At 34.6% G+C, this 24,512-nt stretch overlaps 3 protein-coding genes and 1 long non-coding RNA gene across 5 annotated transcripts; all 4 read right to left on the reverse strand.

The window, feature by feature from the left end:
- Positions 1–991: 991 nt before the first annotated feature.
- LOC116166178 (transmembrane protein 272-like) lies at positions 992–5,445 on the reverse strand. The gene is made up of 4 exons (XM_031481041.1): positions 5,123–5,445; positions 2,683–2,805; positions 2,518–2,634; positions 992–1,813 (listed from the first exon to the last, which is right to left on the reverse strand). The coding sequence occupies exons 1-4, from the start codon at positions 5,175–5,177 to the stop codon at positions 1,629–1,631; spliced, it is 480 nt and encodes a 159-aa protein (XP_031336901.1). The 5' UTR covers positions 5,178–5,445; the 3' UTR covers positions 992–1,628.
- Positions 5,446–8,036: 2,591 nt separating this feature from the next.
- On the reverse strand, positions 8,037–14,622 carry LOC116166209. 2 transcript variants are annotated; one of them, XR_004144289.1, is made up of 5 exons: positions 13,172–14,622; positions 11,838–11,931; positions 10,398–10,520; positions 10,235–10,347; positions 8,037–8,511 (listed from the first exon to the last, which is right to left on the reverse strand). It is a non-coding gene; the product is annotated as an uncharacterized LOC116166209 (long non-coding RNA). The 2 variants fall into 2 exon arrangements; XR_004144290.1 differs by lacking the exon at positions 11,838–11,931 and having other exon boundaries at positions 13,172–14,619.
- A 441-nt stretch (positions 14,623–15,063) lies between these two features.
- LOC116166208 (UDP-glucuronosyltransferase 2C1-like) lies at positions 15,064–16,927 on the reverse strand. The gene is made up of 4 exons (XM_031481072.1): positions 16,644–16,927; positions 15,797–16,597; positions 15,531–15,750; positions 15,064–15,481 (listed from the first exon to the last, which is right to left on the reverse strand). The coding sequence occupies exons 1-4, from the start codon at positions 16,879–16,881 to the stop codon at positions 15,202–15,204; spliced, it is 1,539 nt and encodes a 512-aa protein (XP_031336932.1). The 5' UTR covers positions 16,882–16,927; the 3' UTR covers positions 15,064–15,201.
- A 3,850-nt stretch (positions 16,928–20,777) lies between these two features.
- On the reverse strand, positions 20,778–23,477 carry LOC116166211 (transmembrane protein 272-like). The gene is made up of 4 exons (XM_031481073.1): positions 23,242–23,477; positions 21,480–21,603; positions 21,310–21,425; positions 20,778–21,165 (listed from the first exon to the last, which is right to left on the reverse strand). The coding sequence occupies exons 1-4, from the start codon at positions 23,321–23,323 to the stop codon at positions 20,993–20,995; spliced, it is 495 nt and encodes a 164-aa protein (XP_031336933.1). The 5' UTR covers positions 23,324–23,477; the 3' UTR covers positions 20,778–20,992.
- Positions 23,478–24,512: the final 1,035 nt, after the last annotated feature.

Genomic DNA, 24,512 nt, shown 5'->3' on the forward strand with positions numbered 1-24,512 from the left:
TTGTGACCACATGTTCCAGGAAATGTTTTTCAATCGATTCCAAAAAGTTAACGTACGTTATCATTCCAATGTCCTTTTGGTCCCGAGGAAGGCGTTTCGGAACCATTTTGGCGCACACTTTTCCTATCTCCAATTCATTGGTTAACAGCTGATGAAAGGCTGGTGTGACTCAAGTTCAACTCGTGCCCACATTCTGACTGTCAAAAGCGACGATCCAAACGCACCAGGTCCCGGACTCTGACAATATTTTCAGCTTGCAACTGCAGACCATCGGCTGCGAGGTTTATCTTCAATAGTTCAATCCACTTTGCTCCTTCTGAGAATGCCTTCAAAGAACGAAAAACCTGAGCCTTTGACAAAATACTGTTTCCCGTAGGCTTGCTGTAGCTTTTCAAATGTTTTAGTTGTATTTGTTTGAGACAAAACCTGATAGCATCCAGCTGCTCTAAATTGTTCAGAACACACAAGAAAAACCTGTATCGCGAAACAAAGCACTACGGACAGTCAAAGCACCTCAGCGACTTCTAACTCATATTGACAGCACATATGAGTTGTTCAACTAACTCCCCTTCCACGTCCCGTCTCTCCAGTGTTTCCCGATCGTTAATATGGTTAATTTATTTACACACCTCGTATTTTGATGTTAAATTTTTTTATACAAGGGTTTTGAATGCGACCGCCATCTTGAATTTTTTTAAATGGCAACATAATAATTAGAAAGCTTATTTTTTCTCTTTCTTACTACCTTAATCATGTATGGTGTAAATTTAGAGAATAATGCAGGAAAATTAGACAAACCTGGTCATACGATATAAGATTCCATTATTTTAAAATTGTTAAATAAAATAATTTTCGTACGATGTCTAGTCGACACGGGGCGTCTACGCAGTTACCTACCTACTCTGCCTAGGGCCTATTTTATATTCAAAGCTAATGGTTAATTCGGCACTGGCTCTGGTCCAGTTCATTCAAATGATTACACGGCAAAGGATTTTAAATCAAGCATCAATTTTATTTGTATCAAAATAAATTTATAAAAACTTTGCAGTCTCTAAACTTAGAATATTTGCAAAATAATTGTCGAGGACTAATTAAAATAAAAGCATACAATTCCTAAAATGCGATGGCCATTAACATATAAAATAATGCGAATATCCAGGCGTAAATGCCATGCAGTGGTGTTACAAACATGTGTGGGTACTTAGACAAATTAATAAAAATTCAATTATACATACATTCACTTATATTACACGAGGGGTGTGTTTACGATTATGGCTCAGCTTTATAGGATATTTTGTGTGAGAAAGATGGAATTTAAAAACATTTCAGGATTATGATACTGAGACTACCAATCTCATTGTCCTTACATTTGTTTTACAAATGCAAATATAATTGAACACAACCACATCACGATTAAATTAACCATAACCATGCATTTCAATCGAAATGTTGTTTAATTTAGTAAATCCGGGCTTGTTTTTCCGCCAGAAACCTTTGAATGATTGGTTTATCTAGTTTTTTTATAGAGTAGATACGTACAATAAAATTCAGAAGCAATGTCATACTTTATAAGTTGTAATACCACTTAATATATCTGAGTACTGAGGGATCGATAGCGTTAGAAACTGTTATAGTTTTTCAGGGCTAAAGCAGGCACAGCAGCAACAGCAGAGTGCTATGACTAAAAATACAGCTAAAAATATCCAATGAAGTGTCACCAATGCGAAAGCCATTAAGTAAGTAGTCTCGTCGCAATATAGTCCTCCGTGTGGGTTGAAATTGGGTTTGAATATGCTGTAGATCCACACGGATCCTAAAACATAAAAAACATCAGTTGGTGTTTGCTATACAAAGCGTGAATATTCTGAAGAAAAGTAAAAAAGAAGTTTTCATTTTGCTATTATACAATGTGTTCAAAGTGAAAGCGGCACTATTGAGAAGACATGTTATCAAGAAAAGTAACATTTTTTTAACATTGGATATGTTTATGTTTTCGTATATGGGTACAAAGTTATGAGTTTCGTTCAAGGCCAAAAGACGACAAGTGACGATTGTATCGTACTCGACAGTGATCGGTAGGTTAAGGAATTGTCGCGGATACTGTCGATACGGTGCTTACTTAACAGTGCTCAATTATTTTGTTAACTCCAATCTATAATTCTGGCACACCTTATTTGATAGTACTGCGAGCCTGTTACGACTTTTATTATTCAGAAGAATAAGAGTTATTTGTGATTTGCATATGGCGTTATACGGTTATCATTTCCAATGTCTTCGAAGGTTGCATGGATTGCAAAATATGTGAACGCCTGTATATCTTGACATATTTTGAAAGAATAATACATTAATTTCTACAAATAGATTAAGGTACGCCTATACATAAGAACCTTCTTTGGTCCATCCATGTCTTATACTTGTTACTTTAAATCATATAGTCAAAGTATACTAAGTTACCGTAAAATATTACCTTCGATAATACGTTTTTTAAACACATTATATAACGAAATTCAGACTCACCTAATATAACCCAAATAAAATCAATTAAGTATGTAACTGATACCAGCACATCAATTATGCGCCAGTGAAGTTTTCGGTTAATTATTGGTAACAATTTAGATACAATACCAATCACACCTAAAATGAAAATGAACTAGATTTTTTAAATGTAAATGAAACACTTACCAGCTACTATCATGTATAATGGTATTTTGGGTTGTATTGGACAGTCGTGTATTTTTATGATACCCATACTCAACATGATACCATTTAGTACCAGAAACAGTGCTAGCCAAATGACACATATCGCTAGAAACAAAAAAACAACATATTTTTTACAACATGGAAGCACTATATCGAATCTTAAACCAAAAAATAAAGCTTTATAAAAGTATTTAGTTGTGAGATCGGTTGATTTGAGGCTTAACCATAAATGGTCAACGGCCTTAAATGATAAATAAATACAACCAAGTTCATACAAGGTGTTAATTAAAGTCATGCAGATATTTCAGGGGGTGATATTTTTCGTATATTTTGCGTTTCCTCTCTTATGTCCTGTGATAATTGTTTCAATTTTATACATCAATTATTTTTTAGAATAAAATAAAGTATGGGTGTTTATATTATGTCTTGAATCGGCTACAATTTTATGAAAAAATAAAACCCCCATCTTTTTCAATAATCTGTGATGCCATGGAATTTTATATCCAATTATCAATTAGCAGCCGTTCGAAATGAATTTTATGATCGACTTGGTTACTGTCTTGCATTTAATGGGGACTTATTCGAACATTTATTGTAAATTGTTATATTAGGAAACCGTGTTTGGTAATTTGGTCTTTCTTTATGTTGAATTCGCTGTTCTAAATATAATACTTTTTGATAGAATTTGATTTGTTTTATAGCAGACATTCCATGGCATGACGGATATTGGCGTAGCTTCTCTATTATAAAATTCCATGGCATCACAGATTATTGAAAAGATGGGGGTTTTATTTTTCCAATTTTCCGTCTTTATTATGCAAAAAATTGAAAACTAATACGGTTTATTGACGTAAAAAATTTGTTTCTACAAAAAACCTTAATACATTTTTGCTCTAAAATAATTTGGGGAGCCAATAATCGCATGTTATGAATTTTACATTGAAATCCCTATGATGCGTTACGCAAGTCACCACCCTGTATACCGGCAGTTCATAAAATTCTGAAACAGAGTTATTCTCCAAACAAGTTTTATGGGAATTGGGCGACGAATGTTCAGTGTGTAATGAATGGATTTGAATGATTTATTTTTTGGGTTTATAATGCCATAAACTAAAAAGTTCACTCATTGAAAATTAGAAAACTTTGAAAATTTGTAAATTAAAAAAAAAATTAATTTTTTTTAGTAATATCAATAAAAAATACAATTACCAAAATCTTAAACATTTCTTTCAAGAAAATAATGATTGTTATAGTTTTCGACGTTTTTTTATGAAAAACGAACCATTTTAAAATTATTTTGAAAACTGCAAAAAAAGGCGAAGTAAATGAAAGTAACTTTAAATATATACAAATACATCAATCATTTATAGAAAATAATTTATTAATAACTAGTAAGTAGCAGCATCTTGTGAATCTGTGTGATTTTCAAATAGGTAATTTAGCAAATTTAGTTTTCTTTTGTAAAACGCTGAAGTGGTATCACATCCAGGTAATGCATTTAAAAACAAAAATATGCTGTTCACACATTGGTAGGTAGTGTTTGTTCAAGGCTTTTATTAGAATAAATTTCTGAGAAAACATTTTTATTTTATGCAACGTAAATGCGCTTAGAAGCTCGGTCGTAATACTTGAGGGAATAAATGAGTATAGCTGAGAATATAGAATATACTATACTAGAACTTTCGCGTCATTTTGGTGGGAGTATCCTTAAAAAAATTTGCTTTGGCTTTCACAGATACCACCCGCATGTCTCATGTGCGATTTTGCCCTTTTATGTCTAAGAGTATGTGTACTAAATTTGCTTCCTATCGGTTCAGCCGTTTAACCGGAAATGAGGGATACAGACAGACAGACTGATCGACATGATCGAGATTTTCTCAGATTCGGATTCCTGGTGCTTCAAAACCTGTATTTCCGTCAAAAAGGTCTTTCTCCAATGCGTTACCTTCCTTACTAACGTGCGGGCGGTAAAAAGCAAAAGATTTCAAAGGATAAACTTTGTACTTTATAGTATAAAGAATTCAAAAAATCCGAAAACATTCAATTCCATTTATTTCGAGGTATAAACCTCTTCGAAGAAGATTGCGCCCAGTTTCCGCAGAAAATCAATGTTTGGGTAGGTTTTCTTGGGAATCAAATTGATGGGCCGATATCCCTAGAAGGAAATTGAAGTGCATATAAAATTACAAATTTCAATCCGTTCATTTTGAAATAAAAGCTCTAGGTAGATATATATTAAGACCTCCAGACAACAACTGGAACCGATTTTGTAAAAATTTTATCAAAAGGTATGGACACTTGTGCACTCAAATTTAACGTACAGATTACTGTACTATTTATATCCACCTATATCCGTAAACTCTTAGCCTAAACTAAAGCAATTGATTTGTTTATAAACAAACGCTAAACAAACATTACTTACAGTGATTTGATGTCTCCCTCAAACGTAAATAATTGTCCTTTTCCATTTGCATCATGCACACTGACTATACTTGCTACTTCTTTCGTGTCTAAAAAGGTCTGCGGTATTCTGCATTGCAACACTTAACAGTCGGACACTGAAGGTAAATCCCCTATTTTTTTTAGGAAACGCGTCACTTCTATTTTCGTAATTGATGTATGAGTGTACAGTGAGTGTACTTCTTATCTTTATATTGTGATATTTTAATTAGCCGAATTGGGACTTGTGGACGATTATATACTCGAAAATCTTATGCGCAGAAAACCATCGTCGATATTTTCATTGCAATCGAGAAGGACGGTGGTTTATTGTGGATTATAATTAGATCAACTTCAACAAACCAAAAATAAACGTAATAAATTGCGATTGAAAGAACGTTTATTGCAGTGTACAACGTTTCTATCTCTTTTTTGCTTAAAGCTCAAGCAGATGGGTAATATTAAGAAAACCGTGCCGGTCATAAAATTCTTTTCCCAGAATGATAAATTGGTATATGATATTCGGAGTGGATCTGGTCTGTGTGATAAATAAATGATAAGGTACCCAAACCATTTCCTCATGACTCAAAGGAGCATAATACAAAAAAATAAAAAACAGTTTTGGTGTAGGTAGCTAGCCACTTAATGATTGAAGCTCTATGCTACCTACTACATTGCGTATGGTGGTGGTACTTTTTGCTCAATTTCTTATTCTTCTAAGTGGAACCTTTTGGTACGAGTGAATATAGTCGACTGCGCGTTGCATATTGTCCGGTACACAACTAGGTACACAGAGTGTATCCATTCAAAACTGGTAAAAGAGCTACTTAGGTACCTGATAGGCGAAGTATCAAAACAAGGTTGTTCTCAGAATTAGTTTTGTATGGCAAGTCTGTTGAGTGAAAACCCGAAGTCTTTAGGGAGCCCGGGTGCCGAGATCTCGATGGAACAGTCAAATCGAGCACATAACTCATAAGCGTTACCTCAACTTCGTTGTGTTACGCTAAAAACTTATATCTCTGTAATGAGTGTTAATGCTGAGGTTCTAGCAGAAGAAATTGCAAAAATACAAATACAGGTTCACATTTGAGCAATTGTTTCAAACGTGTTGACGAGACGTTTGAGTAAATATATCTCAGAAAGGAAGATATCTCCGATTTGCAATTAGACACATACCAACATAACTGATGAGGATTTTACCCATCCTAATTGCAATGTTAGCGAAATGAAATCGGAATTTAAAATGAGCCATAAAATAGGTTTGAACCACGGGTTGAACCATGTGCATACAGTATTCATTCCTGGATTTCATTTTTTAGGAACATGATACATCGATTTAAAGAAAATTTAATTTGTAAACGATCACTATGGTAAATGGTTATGATTCCAAAAAAATTACTAACTGTAAATTTTCAAACTGCATTCTACCTTTGAGTGAGAAATAGTAAAGAGGAGCACCAACGATTATAATGGAAAATTGAAATACATGCTGAGGTTCTTACTCGCCGAAGCTTCCCGCTCTCCACCGTCCACAGTGGGGGGGGGGGGGGGTGAGTGTGATAGACGTGCGACTGAAGTGTAAACGTCACTCAACAATCCGAACGTTACTGTAACAACGGAATTTAGGTCCCACAAGCCAGCAGAGCCATTTTAGAAAAATGGACGAAATACATCAGAATTATGGGCTGATTACAGGCCTTTTTTAGACACTTGAACAAATTTTCAGACGGCATCCTTTAAAGAAAAAAACTATGGCTTTGCTGGCTGAAGACGAAGCTAGCTGACCACTTGTGAGATTTGCTTCGAAAATGAAAAATTCAGATCACAAGATTATAGGCTATTTATAGACCTACTTTAGATAAGTAGATACCTAGTACTCTCACCTGCAACAAAAAAAACTAAGTGTCTGCTTGCTTCAAATTGACAGCTACCTAGGAATTTAAGTCTACGGTGAATAATTCTCAAACCTATAGGCTTATTATAGACCCTTCAAACGTAGCAATCTTTTTAATCCTAACAAACATTGTTCCATCAATGAGATCAGTTTGATTTTGCCCCTCTCGGAGATATAGTGGATAAATAAAAATTATTTATTTATTGCCTATTTATTGTCCCTCTCTTGTTCTGGGCCCTCAACGGGCTTTCGCCCATTGATATATTTATATTTATTTAAACTCTAACTTATATTTCAAAAATCCGATACAACTGAATACCAAACGATCTTCGAGATCTTCACACATACATCATTTTTACAATACACCCCAAGGGGTTGATTCTGTCCCACCTGATCACAAATTTTTTGAAATGGCATTAGGTTTACTTTTATTTGAGGTGCCTGCTAACAACATTTCATTTAAATACCTTAACAAATAAAAGAAAACCGGACATACAACAAGGGGTGTTGGATTTTCTCCATTCCAATTCCGGCAATTTTGTTTGTTGACTTACCCTTTCAACCAAAAACTGGGCCTCATGGCTGGTGAAATTGGGGATCAAGAGCAATCTTGTTTTCGGCCCATTCATCGAATTTTGAAACAATTGTTCCCGGTGTCACGAGACGTAGATACGCGTGCCGTGAGGGCGGGGGAGTCGATTAGGACCGTGGCAAGCAGAACTTTTTAACTTGGCGGGAATTTTAAAACATGTGTGCGCGGGTCTTTCGAAATTCGTCACGTTGGGGCCCGCGAGGGGGCTGAGCAGCTCTGATCTATACAATCAATGCTACAATACACAAAGTAGTGAGATTGTCATAATCCTATATTTGGTTTGGCGTACAAGATAAATGGAGTTCTGAGTCGCAATCCGAAGATATGGAAACATGTTTTTTATCTCTTCTGCAGTTCACCCAAAGTTCAATCAAATTATTAGACAGCGAAGCATTTTAAATCACGTATCAATTTTATTTGTATCAAATAGGATTATAAAAACATTGCAGTCCCTAAACTTGGTATAACTCGTGTATAAATGTCGAGAGCTAATTAAGATAAAAGCATAGATACAATTCCTAAAACGATTTAATTAACCATGCATTTCAATAATGAAATGTTGTGTAATTTAGTAAATCCGTGCTTGTTTTTCAGTAAGAATCCTTCAATGCATGGTTTTCTATAGATTAGATACGTACAATGAAATTCAGAAGCAATTTCACACGTTATATGTAAGTTGTAATACCACAGTACTGAGGGATCGATAGCGTTAGAAACTGTTACAGTGTTTCATAGGTAAAATGGGCACGGTGATAACAACAAAGTACTGTAACGAAAAATCCAGCTAGAAATATCCAATGAAGTGTCACCAAGGAGAAAGTCGAGTCGCAATACGGTCCTACCTTTGGGTTGAAGTTGGGTTTGTGACTGTAGATCCACACAGATCCTAAAACATAAAACAACATCAGCCGGTGTTCGCTATACAAAGTGTGAATATTTTGAAAAAAAAATAAAAAAAGTTTAAATTTTGCTATTATGCAATGTGTTCAAAGTGAGGTCGCCACTATTGATATCTTCGTTATTATTGCGGTAACCAAAAACAATCGTGTTAATCAGATAAGTAATCTTATTTTTTTTAAGTATTTCTTGATATATTTTGAAAATAATAGTTATTTACATAATAAGTCATGAAAGTGGTCGTTTACATGACGCGGAGGCTTATTGAAAAGTACGAGGACGCGCAGTATCCGAGTATCTCTTTAATGCCTCCAAGCCAGGTGGACTCACTTTCATCACGTATTATGTATAAAATTTTACCTGAAACTGCAACATGTATATAACTATTCCAAATTAAATTATTCATATGTGTGAAATTTTGATACCTAATCTCGCATGCTAAAATCACTTTATCCAACACCTCTATGTTATCCAGTCATTATCATGACGAAATTAAACGAGTAAGGTATAATATAACCCACTAATGAGTTATGGACGTAAAATAACTCACTAGCAAGATAAAGTACAGGAACCATAAGTAAATCCATATAAATTTTCTGACTAAATTTTTTGTTGTTTATTATTCCCCATAGCAACGAATTATTGCTTTTGTATTCCATGCACTCTAGCTTTTCGCGGAACACGCAGTTTTTAAGATTTCCACGTTTTAAACCAGCTTGAGGAGGTGTTGGATAAAGTTTTGTATGGTGCACGTGTGTTAATTACAAATAAGTCACTTGAGAAAATAACCCCACTCGGCCTGACGGCCTCGTGGGCTTACTTTTTTCTCGCGTGACTTATTTGTAATATAACACACTTATACCATAAATAACTATTATTTAATTGTTTCCATAGAGATTTATACTTTGTACTTTACAACTATACAGTCTTTATAATTAGGTACAAAAGCAGGTATCAGTGAAGAAGATTACCTACGCGAGACGTTGTTATAATGTAGCCGAAGCTGCGGCCGCCCCCGTCTCTCCCCACAAAGTCAAGAAAGAGGTACGAAAAGGCGTACAAACCTTTAAGGGCCGATTCTACAATGAAGGTATATACCTAGAATAAATGTCGACGGTTGCGTTGATTACCATAGTGTCAACCAATGGCATACGTGTCGCTATGGCAGTTATTCCAAGAATATCTTATTCTCCGTAAAAGTGTAATTGTAAAACCGGCCCTTAATGACTGGCGCAAAACTAAAGGAATAATTACTTCCACACATATTCCATTAATTGTTAGTATCCAATCGTTGATTGAATAACTTATTCAATGAACGATCTAATTGTTATTTTGCATGTACTAAGACTGTAATGGGAGTCAGGCAAAAATATTACAGTACTAGTCAGGTAAAGATCAACTTTCTAATGTCAAAATAGCCCTGAAATTTAGATTTTCTTGACGGTTTCAGGTAAATGAAATTTTACATGAATTACTACAGATACGTTTATATATAAGAACCTATGTCTTAGTTATATGCTTATTACTTTAAATCATAGCCAAAATGTACTTAAAAAATAAACAGAGGTTCTTAAACAATTTAATAAACACTCTTCTTGATTTTTGGAGTACAGCCAAATCGTAAATCTATATGTTCGAGTATTTACTCGTTTAATATTACCTTCGACTACTTCTTTTCCATACGCATTATACAACGAAATTCGTATACTCACCTAATATAAGCCAAATAAAATCAAATAAGTGTGCAACATACACCAGCACATCAATTATGCGCCAGTGAAGTTTTCAATTCGTCGTAACAATTTAGATATAATACCAATCACACCTAAAATGACAATTAGCTATTTTTTTTCTTAATGTAAAGGAAATACTAACCAGCTACTAGCATGTATAATGGTATTTTGGGTAGTATTGGACAGACGGGTAGTTCTACTGCACCCATGCCCAACATTATACCATTTAGTGCAAGAAATAGTGCTAGCCAAACGACACATATCGCTAGAAACAAAAACAAGTTAAAAAGTAATCGTAAACGATTTACATAAAGCGCATTTCCACTTGCATTCATTTCCCATTTGTAAGATGCAACTTCTATTAAAATCGTAAAAATCCGGCCACAAATATGAAAGATAGCGTTGCACATGGGCAATCCATTTTTGACGTGCTACTTCAATTTCAGTTTATGAGAAGAATTTCATTTCAATGCTTTTCTAAATAAGAAAGTTGGAACTGCGCATGCGCAAACCTAAATTTTAAAACTAATGTTAGATTTTCCTTTGTTCCGAGCGCCTAAGTATCAAATTTCACTTAAATAGTTCCATAGATAAAAAAGTTGGCACTGCGCATGCGCAAAATAAAATTTTGAAACTGGCGCTAGATTTTCCTGTATTCCAAGTGCCTATGTATCACATTTCATTTAAATTCTTCCATAAATAAAAAAGTTGGCACTGCGCATGCGCAAAGCCAAATTTTGAAATTGGCGTTTGATTTTCCTTTATCCCAAGTGCCTATGTATCAAATTTCGTTTAAATTCTTCCATAAATAAAAAAGTTCGCACTGCGCATGCGCAAAACCAAATTTTGAAACTGGCGTTAGATTTTCCTTTATTTCAAGTGCCTATGTATCAAATTTCATTCAAATACTTTTATAAGTAAAAAAGTTTGCAATTCGGTTTATAAATGGTCGAGATGCGAAAAGGGCACTGTGAATTTTGAATCGATTTGATTCAACTTTTGGCATTGCGTATTATATGGCTAAAGCTATGCCCATATTGAATTTCATGCAATTCAGTTCATAACTAACGGAGATGTAAAAGCGATCGAACATTTCTAAACAAAAGTTATCGTTCACACGGACAGATAGATGGACAGACAGACAAAGGAACAGACGGAGAGACCAACCGGCAGGCGACAGATAGCAATGCAAAATTATAAACGATCTCTAGGATCGTTAATACACGGCAAAAGTGTAAAATTATGGAACATGTAAAAAACGGTTTTTTGTTTTTTTTACAATAACTTTTTTTGTAAACGGTACAGAAAAAATTCCTTCCTTGGTACAAGACTCGACACCATAACGAACCAAATAGCGAAAAAAGTAGAACAATAGNTGTAAGCGGTACAGAAAAAATTCCTTCCTTGGTACAAGACTCGACACCATAACGAACCAAACAGCGAAAAAAGTAGAACAATAGATAAAGAACTAGTAGCGTCGCAAAACGAGCGGACGGACGGACGGACGGACAAAGTGGCCACAATAGTACATTATTTTTTATTTTTGTGGAAATGCGCTAAAAATATTATCGAATCAATATACCCTTATAAAATTGTCTATTTGATAGACCGGTCGATTTGAGGGTCAACCATATGCTGATGAATATCCAGCTTGATCGCTTGACTTGAATGTTGTCCTACAAGAGGGAAATTATTATTAAAAAATTTTGCATCACCAACAGTATCTATCAAATGTAACTTTTTACTTTTGTAAAATACCCTAGGCCTTGAATAAATAAATACAATGAGATAATAAATCTACCAATCGTCCTTCCTTTCATCTGCATGTTTGCACGATCGTTCTTCTCATTCAAACTTTGTACAATGATTTCAGGAAAAATTATTTTTAAAAAACGTCTTCTTTGGGCCCCTTTATCATCTTCTTGTTAGCGCATTTCGTAAATATTAAAAAAAGTCAACACACGTTCTGCCTTCAAGGTATTCTAATTAAAGGTTTCAGGGAAAGTACGAGTTTTCTACCAATTGCTGCCCTTTTCCCTTAGCCTTTATCGAAATTGGTGAGTTGGGGGAGGGGGGGGGGTCTATTCTTCATAGTACACACTGCGGATTCCTTCTGGCCAAAATGGTTTTGTGAATATTGTTGAGCATTCTCGAGAAATTACTTCATCGTAATTCGACATTTTTGCCTTATTTGACCCGTTTGCTCCTACGAGCCCTCCCGCAGAGGATGAACCACCTCCGGACTGCGCCGTTGAAAGTTCGACCCTCAACCCCGAGCCGTGACTCGGGGATTCTTTTCCGAGTTTAACGGTTTTTTTTTATCTTCTCAGAACTTTTTTCTCCTGTAGCCCGGGTCGGGGTGACGCGGGGGGGGGGGAGGGGATATTTTGTGAGGGTAGCGGCACATCGAAAAAGTCGCGCCGCCGGAATTCGAGGCGCGTGTAAAAATTCGGCGCCGAAGAAAAGTTATTGACGAAAACGTCGAATTTTATTGTAATTATAGAAAGACAGTTTACTCTTTACTAATCTTTACAATTCAGCAAAAAAAAACACTGTATATTAATTGATTTGGCTAATTTTTTCAATATCTTAGTGTGAGACTAAACAGAAGCGATTCTCAAAATATGAAGATCCAACTCTAAAAAAAAACACACTGTATATACCTATATTATCTAAGACAACAACTGGAACCATTGAAATAAAAGACTAACTGGAACTGATTTTGTAAAAACTTGATCAAAATGTATGGAAGTTAACGACTCAACCACATATATACGTTTATCTGTGACTCAACTTTAACATATAGATAACGTAGTATTTTATATCAACCTATCCTTATAAATTAAATAAATTAATTATTAAATTAAAGTAAATGATTTGGTTATAACAAACGCTCAACAAACATTAGGTACTTACGGTGATTTGATGCCTCCTTCAATTGTAAAAAATGCTCTTTACCATTTCCATTATGCACACTGGCTATACTTTATATCTACATCTACTGCTACTTATTCCGCGTCTAAAAAGGTATACGGTACCATTGATTACATACACTAACTATATAATCAATGACGGTACTCTGCATTGCAACACTTAACAGTCAGTCGGATGGTAAAACTCTTATAATGAGGAAACGCGTCACTTCTTTTTTCGTAATTGATGTATGAGTGTATCAGTGTACAGTGATTAGGCAGTTTAATTATTCGGAATTGTGGGCGATTATAAACTCGAAAATTTTATGCGGAAAAAACCATCGTCGATATTTTCATTGCGATCGAGAAGGACAGTGGTTTATTGTGGATTATAGTTAGATTAACAAAAATAAAGGTACAACATTTTTATCTACGCAAGGGCAATATGAAGAAAACAGTGTCGATCATAAAATTGTTTTCCCAGAATGATAAATTGGTACACGATATTGGCAGTATCCAGTATGGGTCATAAATAAATGATAAGGTAGCCATACCATTTCCTCATGACTCAAAATAGGACAACATAAAACAAATCTAATTTGTGTACAACTCTTGTGCAGAAAAGCGCATTTTTTTAAAACCGAAATAGCATAGTAAATGGTTGAGTTGTAAGGTGGGTCTTTAGATATAAACACAAGGATAAATGCGCTAAAAATATAAATAAATTACCATCAGGTACACATTTCAACGATTGTTTCAGATGCGTTAACGAGACGTTTGAATAACGTTATCTCAGTAGGGATTTGCAATTAGACAAATAGCAACATAACTGATTGGGATTTGACCAATTGTAATTGCAGTGTTAGCCAAATGACGCTGGAATTTAAAATGACCCATAAAATATGTTTGAACTTCCACGTGCATTTTTACATTTTATTATACACCATGGCATACAGTTATTCTTTCATGGATTTCATTTTTTAGGAACCTGATACGTCGATTAAAAGAAAATTTAATTTGTAAATGATCACTATGGACGGTAAATGGTTATTATTCCAAAACGTAATGACTTTGTCAATTTCACATTGAATTCTACCTTTTGTTATTTAGATATAATAAATTAGCCGAGTCGATCCGGTCTATCGACCCCAATACGATTACTCTAAATACTACAAATTATGAAGGTTTGAGGCAAGACATCAACAGATCGTTGGAATTCGTCGATGTCAGCGAAATGAGGAAAGCCCTCTTCATAAAGAAGAACCGCGAGATATGTAGTATCCCTCCAACTAGCGACGCCTTCAATCACCACATTCTTCGAGCTGGTTACAGGTGTCGCATTTTTATTAGTTGACAGTTTTTCTCGTCTAATTGCTAGGCAACAGATTTTCATTACCTAAACAACCCAAATTTACTCGGTAAAATACAAACCTCTTGTGCAATTATAAGTGAAAAATCGTTTGGGAAGTGGTACTTTTTTTTCACGATTTTTACTATGCGTTTCCATGGAGTTTAGTCCTGTGTTGAAAGTGTCTTTTTTCCATGAATTTGCTTGATTAACTCGGGATTCGCCTTCATTAATCAAATTGCAAATTCATGAAAAAAAGTATCACTTTCAAAACTAGTTGTACAAATAACTATTGTAGATAATTTTCTGATCTACAATTTTTGTCTAAACTATATGTTTGATAACACTTACAGTTGTCGAGACAAAATCGAATAGACGCATTGACATCGACACAACTACCCACCCTAGTCACTGACTCAGGAGGTACGATCCCAACGGACACTTAGACGAATAATGAATTCCCGCACTATTCTTCCCCACTACAGGGGAAATATTTGTTGGGGATTTTTTTTCGGTACTACAGGAACAAGGATTGGATGATAACTTCTAACGGGTATATATGTACCTATTTTGTGATGTAGATTTATTGGGCATTACTGTTTCTGTTGACAATGGCTAGTACATAAAACCTAGTATGGTAACACTCAGACTTGCCGAAGTAGGTTTAGGGAGTTACTTTTCATTCTTTACTTATTCTTTTTTGTTTTTGATAGTGTAACTTTAGATGATCGCCTAGTCTTATAAATGACATAACAAATCAAAATAGGTGTCGTAACTAAGAAGGCGAAAAAAACAACCACGTCCAACAATAGATATTGGTACCACCTTAAATTTAATGCAGCTGTTTTGAGGTGATGAGCGCCGTTATGTCTTAAGACATACTCTATCCAAAAAATTGCTTTATCCAGTGGCTTCTGGGGATTATCTCGTAATATTTTGGATCTTGCACGTGCGTTATTTAAATACCTAAAACGTAACATTTTGAATATCTTTAGCATATATCTTTCACATGTACTTTGGATTTTGTAGTACTGTATTGATGGCATTTAACAGTTTTTCACCAGTTATACCTGGGAGGTCTACAATAATACCATGATTATTATCTTCAACTGTACGCATATTTAAATGTTGATCGCCGTAGATCGGAATACCCACAACGGGAACTCCATGATAAATGGCTTCTAGGGTACTTAGTAATCCGCCATGTGTCATAAACAGTTTGATGTTAGGATGAGCTAATTTTTTACGATAATCACACTGCGAATCTTAAATCCAACTTACCCAGCACATCGTTTTGTGGTACCCACTTTAATATCTTAACATTTGGTGGCCGACCGACCAAAGACTCGTTTTCCCACTTCCATAGCACTTTTAGATTTACCGCTGTGAATGCCTTCAAAATAGCTTCTCTGCGATTATCGGTTAGATCTTTACTACGGAGATGAGAACCCATACTGAAAAAAAGTACACCTTCTTTGGCATTATCTAAGTATTCCTGCAAGTCCTGTGGAAGGGCTTTGGCTGGTTTAATATGGTAACCACCTATATCAATCATGTTGGGTAAAAGGGGAATGGGCGTACTTGAACTAATATGAGAATTAAATAGCGTTAAGGATACATTATAAAAAATATCTGTGAGATGAGGAACGGTGGGAAAATATTTGTGCATCATTTCATTTTGGGTAGGAAGTGTCTGAGTGTGAAATACAACTGTACTGATCACATGTACTATTCCGTTGTATAATCTTTCAAAAAAATTCATTTTACTTGAAAAACTGGTATGTATTTCTGGTAGATATGAAGGTGGTATAAAGATTCCCATTTGGGTATTTGAAGTATGAGTGGGAGGTATGGATGAAGAAATAACGCAATGGGCTTCGAAGTGAACGCAAAAACCATGAAATGCGTCATTCATTAACCGCTCAAGGATGACAAGATCAAATTTCTCATTCGATGTAATTAATTTCTGAACGTTCGTGTGGTTTAAGGTATTCTTAACAAGCGTAGTCATATCTTCGATAGATTTAAACATACATGTAATGGCGTTATCATCAGCTAACGCAAACATATTAAAATTTTTCTCTAAAATTAGATTACACAGTCCCATGATAGTTTTTGAGATACCTACCTTTTAAAACATCCATAACATTGTCTAAGTAAATTGTTCGTAGGTTTTTGACTTTCTGTTTCTCTTCCACTGGTGATATTACTGTAACATCATGACCTCTTGACGCCAATTCTTTTAACAGTACCTCGCCTAGTTGATAATGGCTGTATGATGGTAAATGAAAAATTCCAAGAATTTTCGCGGCATTTGATACACAAATTATTTCAAATGTAAGGTGCACTATTTTCAAAAGGTGCATTTTCGTAAAGTGTAAAGCTCAAACTATGTGATCTGAGTGTATTTCCGCATGTTCTAGATTAACACCTAATCACTACGATAACGATAACTCTATTGTAAAAGTCAACAGACAACTACGAGGGTTATTTTTGTTTCAAGCTTCGTTTAGCTGCATAAAAGGACATATACAGGGTGAGTTTTTTCCGATGTATATTATAGGGATCTCGTAAACCATAAGGGATAGAAAGTCGCTCAAATGGGCAAAGAATTGCAGAATTTTATGTAGATTAAGTTTCCCTTTCAGAGTTTCTTGTAGCTCTACAAATAACGAAGTTATCGTAAAAAACCGAATTTCATTTTCGAAAATGCGCTGGCGTTCATTTATTTCCAAAGACCAAAGATATCAAAAAATCTAATATAAGAAAACAGTCACACCTGTTATCCCCTGCAACACCTTATCCACGATACGTTGAAAAATGGAACACGCTGGGTTTGTTCCGAAAGGTAATCTTTCTACTTTAAATATGCCTTTATGCATACTCCACGCTAAAAAGAGTTTGGACGCTTCTTCTAACTCTAATTGGTGCTTGACAAAATCTAATTTCGAAAATCTCCCTCCATCTTGCAAAGCGACAAAGAAATTTTCAAATAAAGGCAGAGGTTATTTATCATTTTTCAAATAACTATTCACATAACCGTATTGTGCCATCTTTTTTGAATGTTGGTAGCCCACAAAGAATCCGAAACTGGCGTAAATACATCCTCTCGTTCTAATCTGACTAACTATGGCTCAATTAGTTCTCTATAGGCTATTCGTATACAGGGTGTTACATGACCGCATGTAAAAAAAATCGGACGATAGATGGGATCAAGACAAACACTTTTTCCAAATAAACAGAGAGCCCTACGTGTGGAAGCCACCCCCAAAGAAGTGGTGAAATTTGGATTTCTTCATTTTTCTCTCAGCAACCATAAGAGTTACAAAGATGGGTCTTTGAATAGGTTTTCGCGTATGCCCTATCCGATTTTGAACAATTCTGATTTCGACGAAATTTGGTATCTGGGGGTTTTTGAACATGAAAATGACGAATCTGAAATTAGTTTTTGAAAATTCGAAAAAAAAGTGAGTTGAGAAGACACCCAGGTTCGTTAAACTTGTTCAGAATGGCATCACTTTTTTGGGTTGCGAGGTCAACGATTCTCTCACACAACGATCCCAAAATTAAGTACATAAATAATAATATTCACCTTGACAGTTTGGCAAAGGTTTTACGCCATATATAAATATCCGAGCTTACAATCCGTAAGTTTGCACAGAAGGTTCGGCTAAGAAATCAATACGTTCTCCCACCACATTTTCACTTAAGTATGTACCTCGTCGACAAAACTTCTGAAACGGATCCATCTCAAAACCGGCATTCACTCGGTTTTTGATACACCGGCAAGCATAGCTCAAGCTCTCTCGCGACGGTTTCTAGAGCCGGCCACACTGTAGCGTTTCCACTGTCTTATCTGCTCTTATCTTAAAGCACTTTATTTCTGGAATATTAGTTCTGTTCTTTTTTATTATGCGGTATTAAGCGGTACACGTATGAAATTTCCTGTACCAGTAAATTTAACAGAAAAGATCTTTTTAAAACCTAAAGCAACCACTTATTACACCATGGAGCCTGTCTCCCTGTCAATACAGCTTTGGAGGAGGCCGGAAGCTGCATAGTCCTATACTTCTATCACGTCTTAGAAAAGATATTCCGGGTTTTCTGGGACGAATAATGTATTATTGTTATTCAACTAATTACTATACTTTTTTATACCACCTTTTTGTTTTATAATTTGTTGTTAAAAGCATAGATGAATGTATCCAGATATAATGAATTACCTGGTTACCTAAGTTTTTCTACCTTCCAAAAACTTTATTCTCTCGATAAACTCCATGGATACCATTATACGTCAAGGTATTTATTTGGCGAAGAAATTTATCAGTAGATGAAAAAGCTGGCTTATCGCCAAGATAAGGATGGGGATCTCGGAAACAACACAAGGTACGACGATAGTGAAATTAGGGAAAAATTGTGCAATTACAGTGCTGTAAAGAAAATATGAGGGTATGCCAGAAAAACTGTAATTTACCGATTTTGTTTTTACTTTTTTCTGATGTTATTTGAACAGATTTTTGATGTTGATGATTATGTTAAATATAGCTATATTTGTAAATTTGTCTGGTTTACGTTTTTAGTACGCCGCCAACGAGGTTAGGTAAATGTAAGAGCAGCTAATAAGCATTACTTGGAAGCTGAACTTCGCCTCAAATTTTTATAAGCATCTTTTCTTTTTTGGAGTCAGTAAATAAACTTAAAGTTAAAGTTAAAGATACAAAAACATAAAAATCACTTTCTCATTGCCACTTTTTGAGCTATACAAGACCGCGTTGAGAGATTTTTAATTCTTCGTTTCGATTCGGTCGTTTCCGAGAAATCCGAGAAATCATCATCAATTTTATTTTTTATACGACCCGTAACGTGCATATTTGGGTAGCATTTTTTTGTTAAGAATAAGATGGAAACTGTTGGTTTCAACCGAATGGTGCACCCGCGCACAACATCTTAACAGGGTCAGAATACCTATCGGATACATCTGTCATATTAATTTTCACATATCTAAATGACCACATATCAACGAAATGTCGAGGTATGAAGCATAGATACCTATCTCAGTAAACCGGTTGCAAAAATCTCGCAAGAAACGCTCACATCAAGGAATTTTCGATTTTGAACAAATAATTCAAATATTGAGATATGAAAAGAATCTGATCTCTACACAACCAGTCACAAGAAGAAAAAATCTGAAATTAACTTTTGAAAATTCCAAAAGCAGTTTTTTGAATTTTTCAAAATCATAAAAGGCACTGACAAAAATCTTAGCAAATCTGTTAATTTCATCTTCCTATGGCAAACAAATTAAAGTTAAAAACGCGAAGTAGCTTCAAAACATTTTGTATGTTTTTTAATTTATCAATAGATTATTTTTATAGAAGCAAAGTGGACCAATTTCAGTAACATTTTAACAGTAAAGTTTTTAAAAAAATAGATTCAATTAGATTGCGAATGTAAAGATCCAAGTTACACTTACAGGTAAGTAGTCACAGTTGGTCCATCGATTACGTACTTTACCTACTCAAATTTCAGTTTCCAACGCTTAACGCGTAGATGTACCTATGCAATGGTTGCAGGGTCCATGCTGAACTTTTTTGGGAAAACTATTTTTTTAGTTAGAAAAAAAGATAGGTTAGGATGAAGTATAGAAGCTTATAGAAGACGCATTTGAGTAAGGAGAGTACCTACCTTGAAAGTAGAACGTGAGATTTTTAGGTCTCCTTTGAGTCACATAAACATTTAGGCAATAATGTGTAATCCCCATTACAGTGCGTTTATAAAAACCGCCTTGGAAGGTGTAACAGGTTTAAACTCACCTGCCACATTATGACACACAACTTTACAAATATATACTAATGATTAGTTGACCACTACAAAATGCCGGTCATTATGAATTTTGGTGCATTATGTACATATGCTCTGTGCAAATAACATATGGCTGTAACACAATGAAGTAAAAGCATTTGCCATAAAGCACGCATTTTGACAGCAAAGTTTTTAGCTTTTAACTATTTGCTGATGATTTTTGAGGGTTCTCTGCGACCGCAGGCAGCAATTGTGTTGATTTTTCTCCATTATATCGTTGAGTGAAAAACGATTATATATAATTCTCAGGTAGGTATAGGTATTTTATATTGGAAATAAAACTACAAAAAAATATTCAGTTAAAACTAAATTAACAAAATTAACTCTAGTTTCGTGGTTAATAGCCGAACAAGAAATATGTATATAAAAAGATTTGCTCCCTAAAGCTTATATAGAAAAATATATAAATACATACGTAACAAACAACAAACGTTATAACAAATAGAAAAAAAGCTTATTTCGATTGACAAAATGAGCGCAGAAAGCTGTCAATCACTGGACTTTTATTGTAATTATTTATGCAAATGCTCTTGAGATATTTGATTGGAATTAATGCTGGATATGTTTGTACTATACGGATAAATTGGCGTTACTGCTGTTCGTTCAGTAATTGGTTTATTTGCACAGTGAACAGCAACAGGTGATTAGCGCCGCTATAATGGAAAGGCCGATAAATATCCATCGAATGGTTAACGTCCAGAACGCTAAGAGGTAAGCCGTTTTATTGCAGTAATTGTTGAAGATTTCAATATAATTTGGTTCGTATATTCTATAAACCCAGACGGAACCTACAATAAAAATCAGTTTAGTTTACAGACCTTGCATATAAGAAATTAATCAGCATTAAAGACTTGTATAGGTAGTACGTATAAAGCAATCGAAGAAGGGACCCTTTCAACCTTTGTTTAGGTATTGAATTATTTTTCTCTTACCTACAATCATCCAAACAAACGAGAAGATGTAGAGTATAGTAATTATGATCGATAAAATGGCCAAATCCAACTTTCGATTGATGAAAGGCAATATCATTGCGATGATACCGACAGCTCCTAAAACGCAAGGTTTTTCAACACATCAAATTAAGTTATTATTTATGTTCAACCCTGCCACAATAAGGTATATTGGTATCCTGTTATCAATTGGACATTTGTCTTTGTTGATTATTCCAAACACCAACATGACGACATCGAGGACGAGGAACACAATTAAAGCTCCGCTCACAGTAGCTGAAAAACATCAATCCATGTTAATTTAGGCACTACAGTAAATTATAGAAAAAAGGTTGCGGTAACGGTTAACTGCCGCTGTTACAAACATTTCTCACACCAGAAATTTTGACAAATGATTGGAAAATAGTTGCCGCTACGAAAATTTTACTTTCCTTGTAAAGGGCGGTAATAGATAATAAACTATATTAGGTAATGGTGATTTCATCTTAATAAATAAAATAATGATATAAGAAATAACTGTAAGTATTAATAATGCTTCTTAAAATATCCATGGCGAAGTTAAAAGATCACTATCAAAATTAGAATCACGAAATTCATGAAGATTGATGCTATTTTGGCGATATTATTATTTAATCTCAGCACCCCCGTTTCCATTCCATCTCTAACATTTGTTGCCTTAAATAGACAAAATCGATTAATGGAACCACAGATGAAAATTTTGTTTGCTGTATAAAATACTGCACCATTTTAAACTAATTCCTATCTTCCCAATTTCGGAATCGCCACAAGAAAATTAATACAAACGACCTTGTCTATTCACGAACTCTGGGCGTTTATTAAATCAAACTTGATTTGAATATGTAATTAAGTACATTTCTGACTGCTTGTTCTCCTTGACATGCGATCTTTTAATTTTCTCTCATTTCTGTTTTACTTTGTGAAACTAAAGGGCTTGCATTTTAAATTGAACGATATCGAAAAAACGGCTAAATGTTTCTTTTTAATCAATATTTTTGGTGTTCACCTCGATTAAATGGTCATAAACACTTAGTTTGAGGTATTTTTATATTCGGGTGAAAACTAACAGCGTCCAAACTGACGCATAGGTATTATAAATAAATTTTCGAAAGAGTGTATATTATTTGAAAAAATTAAAATGTACCTATTGTTTAAAATCTCGTTTTAAATCATTGCTAAAAATAAAATGTTGAATGAGTTATGTTATTATAATGAAGACGCATTCCAAAATGTTGCTATCACTTCCTACAACTTATTTTTGAACACCTAAAATTCGTATCATAGATCATATTTAAAGTTATGATTTCGATCGATGTGGTGCAATAAAAAATGAAACTAAAATTATTCCTTTCATTGAGTTTATAGAATATCGCATAAAATAAAAAAATACTATTTGGAATCCAAATATAAACCCCTACGATCATAGTGCATTTACCTACATTTTGAAGTATTTCTGATAGTGATGAAACAAACATTAATGCTAGATCTGATTAGAAGTGAAACGAAATTTTAATCGTGTCATTTATGATTTTCAAGAGGGTGGGACCAAGAGGATCTGATCTAACTTGAAAATAAGTTTAAAGTGGGTCTCTTTAGATTAGAAATATGATAGTTTGAGGGATGTAAATTTTCGCGAAAAAATGAGGAAAGCAATAATCTGCTAAGGTCTTCTGTCCTTGGTATTATTACTATCCTACACAAATTGCAAGACATTAACTAACGCCCATGCCGTTCCTGTAACTAAATGAGAAGGTCATAGTTGAACTAAAATGCTTTTGGGCATATAATCTCGGCTCTAATGTTATCATAAATTGAAAAATGCAGAAAAATATTGGTTGACAGGCGCTTCTTCGCCATTGATTTATTAAAAAATATTGTTAAAGGCTAAATACTCACGATGGTTAGCTTTCTCCTTAATTCGATCGGTAAAAGAACCGAAAGAAAGATCGTTCTTTCCACGTCCCCTTTCTACGTCCATGCCAACTTTTTACTGGAAAACTTTCTCAAAAACCAAACTACGTTGATTCACAAACGCAAGTTGCGTGTCTACTGAACAGATGATACTGGCGATTTCAGAATGTTACTGTTGAGACGTATTACAAGACGACTGTTGGGTGTGTGCAATTATTACGTGGTTCCTATTTGGGTCATTGTGTCGGTTCATCACTATTTTTATTACACACAAAACAGAGTAATACAGAACCTTGAAATTCTAATTTACGGAAGCGGTCACCGTTAAATCTTTGTAGACCTTGAGACAATTACATTGTAATTCATTTAGTGGGGCCTAAGAATATGCAATAAACGTTAATTCCAAATTCTGACTAATTTATTGTATTGAGATTGCGAAGATAGCACCCAATTTCTGAGCTCATTTTATATAATACTAACGAATTGAACAGTAATCGATGCATATTTAAGACCTAATAGCACTCTAACGTATTCATAGTGACCATTGTAACCCTACAAGCAATTGTTGTAAATTGAGTACAGTAATGTATTTCAATGCGATAAAAGCAAGGGTTGAAGTACGACAACGTCTCTTTGTTTCGCGAACTTACGGAATGATAAAGGGCTCGCAAAATAATGAAATCTTAAAATTTCACCCAAAAAATCTGTTGATAAAAAAGATTAATTAAACATCGTTAATTGAACCGTCGCGTCGGGAGAAAGAAAGGGGGCACATCCACCATTCCAAATTAGATTCGAACAAGTGAAGCTAATAGTTTGCGTTAAAGACGAGTTTGTACATAAGTTACTTTCATGATTGTTTGAACAGTTGGTTAATAAACAATTCAGATTTAATCTGAAAGTTGTCACCTTTAAATTTAGAATTAATTTCTATAAACAAATTATTTTGAAGTTAATCACAATATCAATGACAATATAGGGAGCTTTTTGAGACGTTACCTGAAAATTGTTCAAACAAATGGAACCATCGCATAACTCGAAAAACTTGTGTTTGCAAATTAAGGTTAATTTGTAGACGCAAGCATTTTTTCGTAAACAATTTTTTTCTGTTGAATTTTCATTTATTTTGCAATGTGCAACTTTTGGGCGTTCTAATAAAACCCACCAACACAAACAGTCATGCTTTATTTGGAATTCGACCGAGTTTTGTATGCACAGCCACTGCTAGTTACAACTATTTGAGCACGGTCGTTTGA

The sequence above is a fragment of the Photinus pyralis genome, unplaced genomic scaffold (assembly GCF_008802855.1).
Source record: "Photinus pyralis isolate 1611_PpyrPB1 unplaced genomic scaffold, Ppyr1.3 Ppyr1.4_LG3a, whole genome shotgun sequence".
Lineage (NCBI taxonomy): Eukaryota > Metazoa > Arthropoda > Insecta > Coleoptera > Lampyridae > Photinus > Photinus pyralis.

What these genes read in the sequence shown, in the direction of transcription:
- LOC116166211 (XM_031481073.1), bottom strand. Translation starts at nt 23,323, where the DNA reads ATGGACGTAGAAAGGGGACGTGGAAAGAACGATCTTTCTTTCGGTTCT. An exon ending in TAAGGAGAAAGCTAACCATC is followed by an intron (nt 21,604 to 23,241) that starts GTGAGTATTTAG and finishes GATGTTTTTCAG; the next exon opens with CTACTGTGAGCGGAGCTTTA. An exon ending in GTTTGTTTGGATGATTGTAG is followed by an intron (nt 21,166 to 21,309) that starts GTAAGAGAAAAA and finishes TTTTTATTGTAG; the next exon opens with GTTCCGTCTGGGTTTATAGA.
- LOC116166178 (XM_031481041.1), bottom strand. Translation starts at nt 5,177, where the DNA reads ATGATGCAAATGGAAAAGGACAATTATTTACGTTTGAGGGAGACATCA. An exon ending in ATTATACATGATAGTAGCTG is followed by an intron (nt 2,635 to 2,682) that starts GTAAGTGTTTCA and finishes TTTTCATTTTAG; the next exon opens with GTGTGATTGGTATTGTATCT. An exon ending in TTTTATTTGGGTTATATTAG is followed by an intron (nt 1,814 to 2,517) that starts GTGAGTCTGAAT and finishes TTTATGTTTTAG; the next exon opens with GATCCGTGTGGATCTACAGC.
- LOC116166208 (XM_031481072.1), bottom strand. Translation starts at nt 16,881, where the DNA reads ATGCACCTTTTGAAAATAGTGCACCTTACATTTGAAATAATTTGTGTA. An exon ending in ACCACAAAACGATGTGCTGG is followed by an intron (nt 15,751 to 15,796) that starts GTAAGTTGGATT and finishes GTAAAAAATTAG; the next exon opens with CTCATCCTAACATCAAACTG. An exon ending in ACAGTACTACAAAATCCAAA is followed by an intron (nt 15,482 to 15,530) that starts GTACATGTGAAA and finishes GTTACGTTTTAG; the next exon opens with GTATTTAAATAACGCACGTG.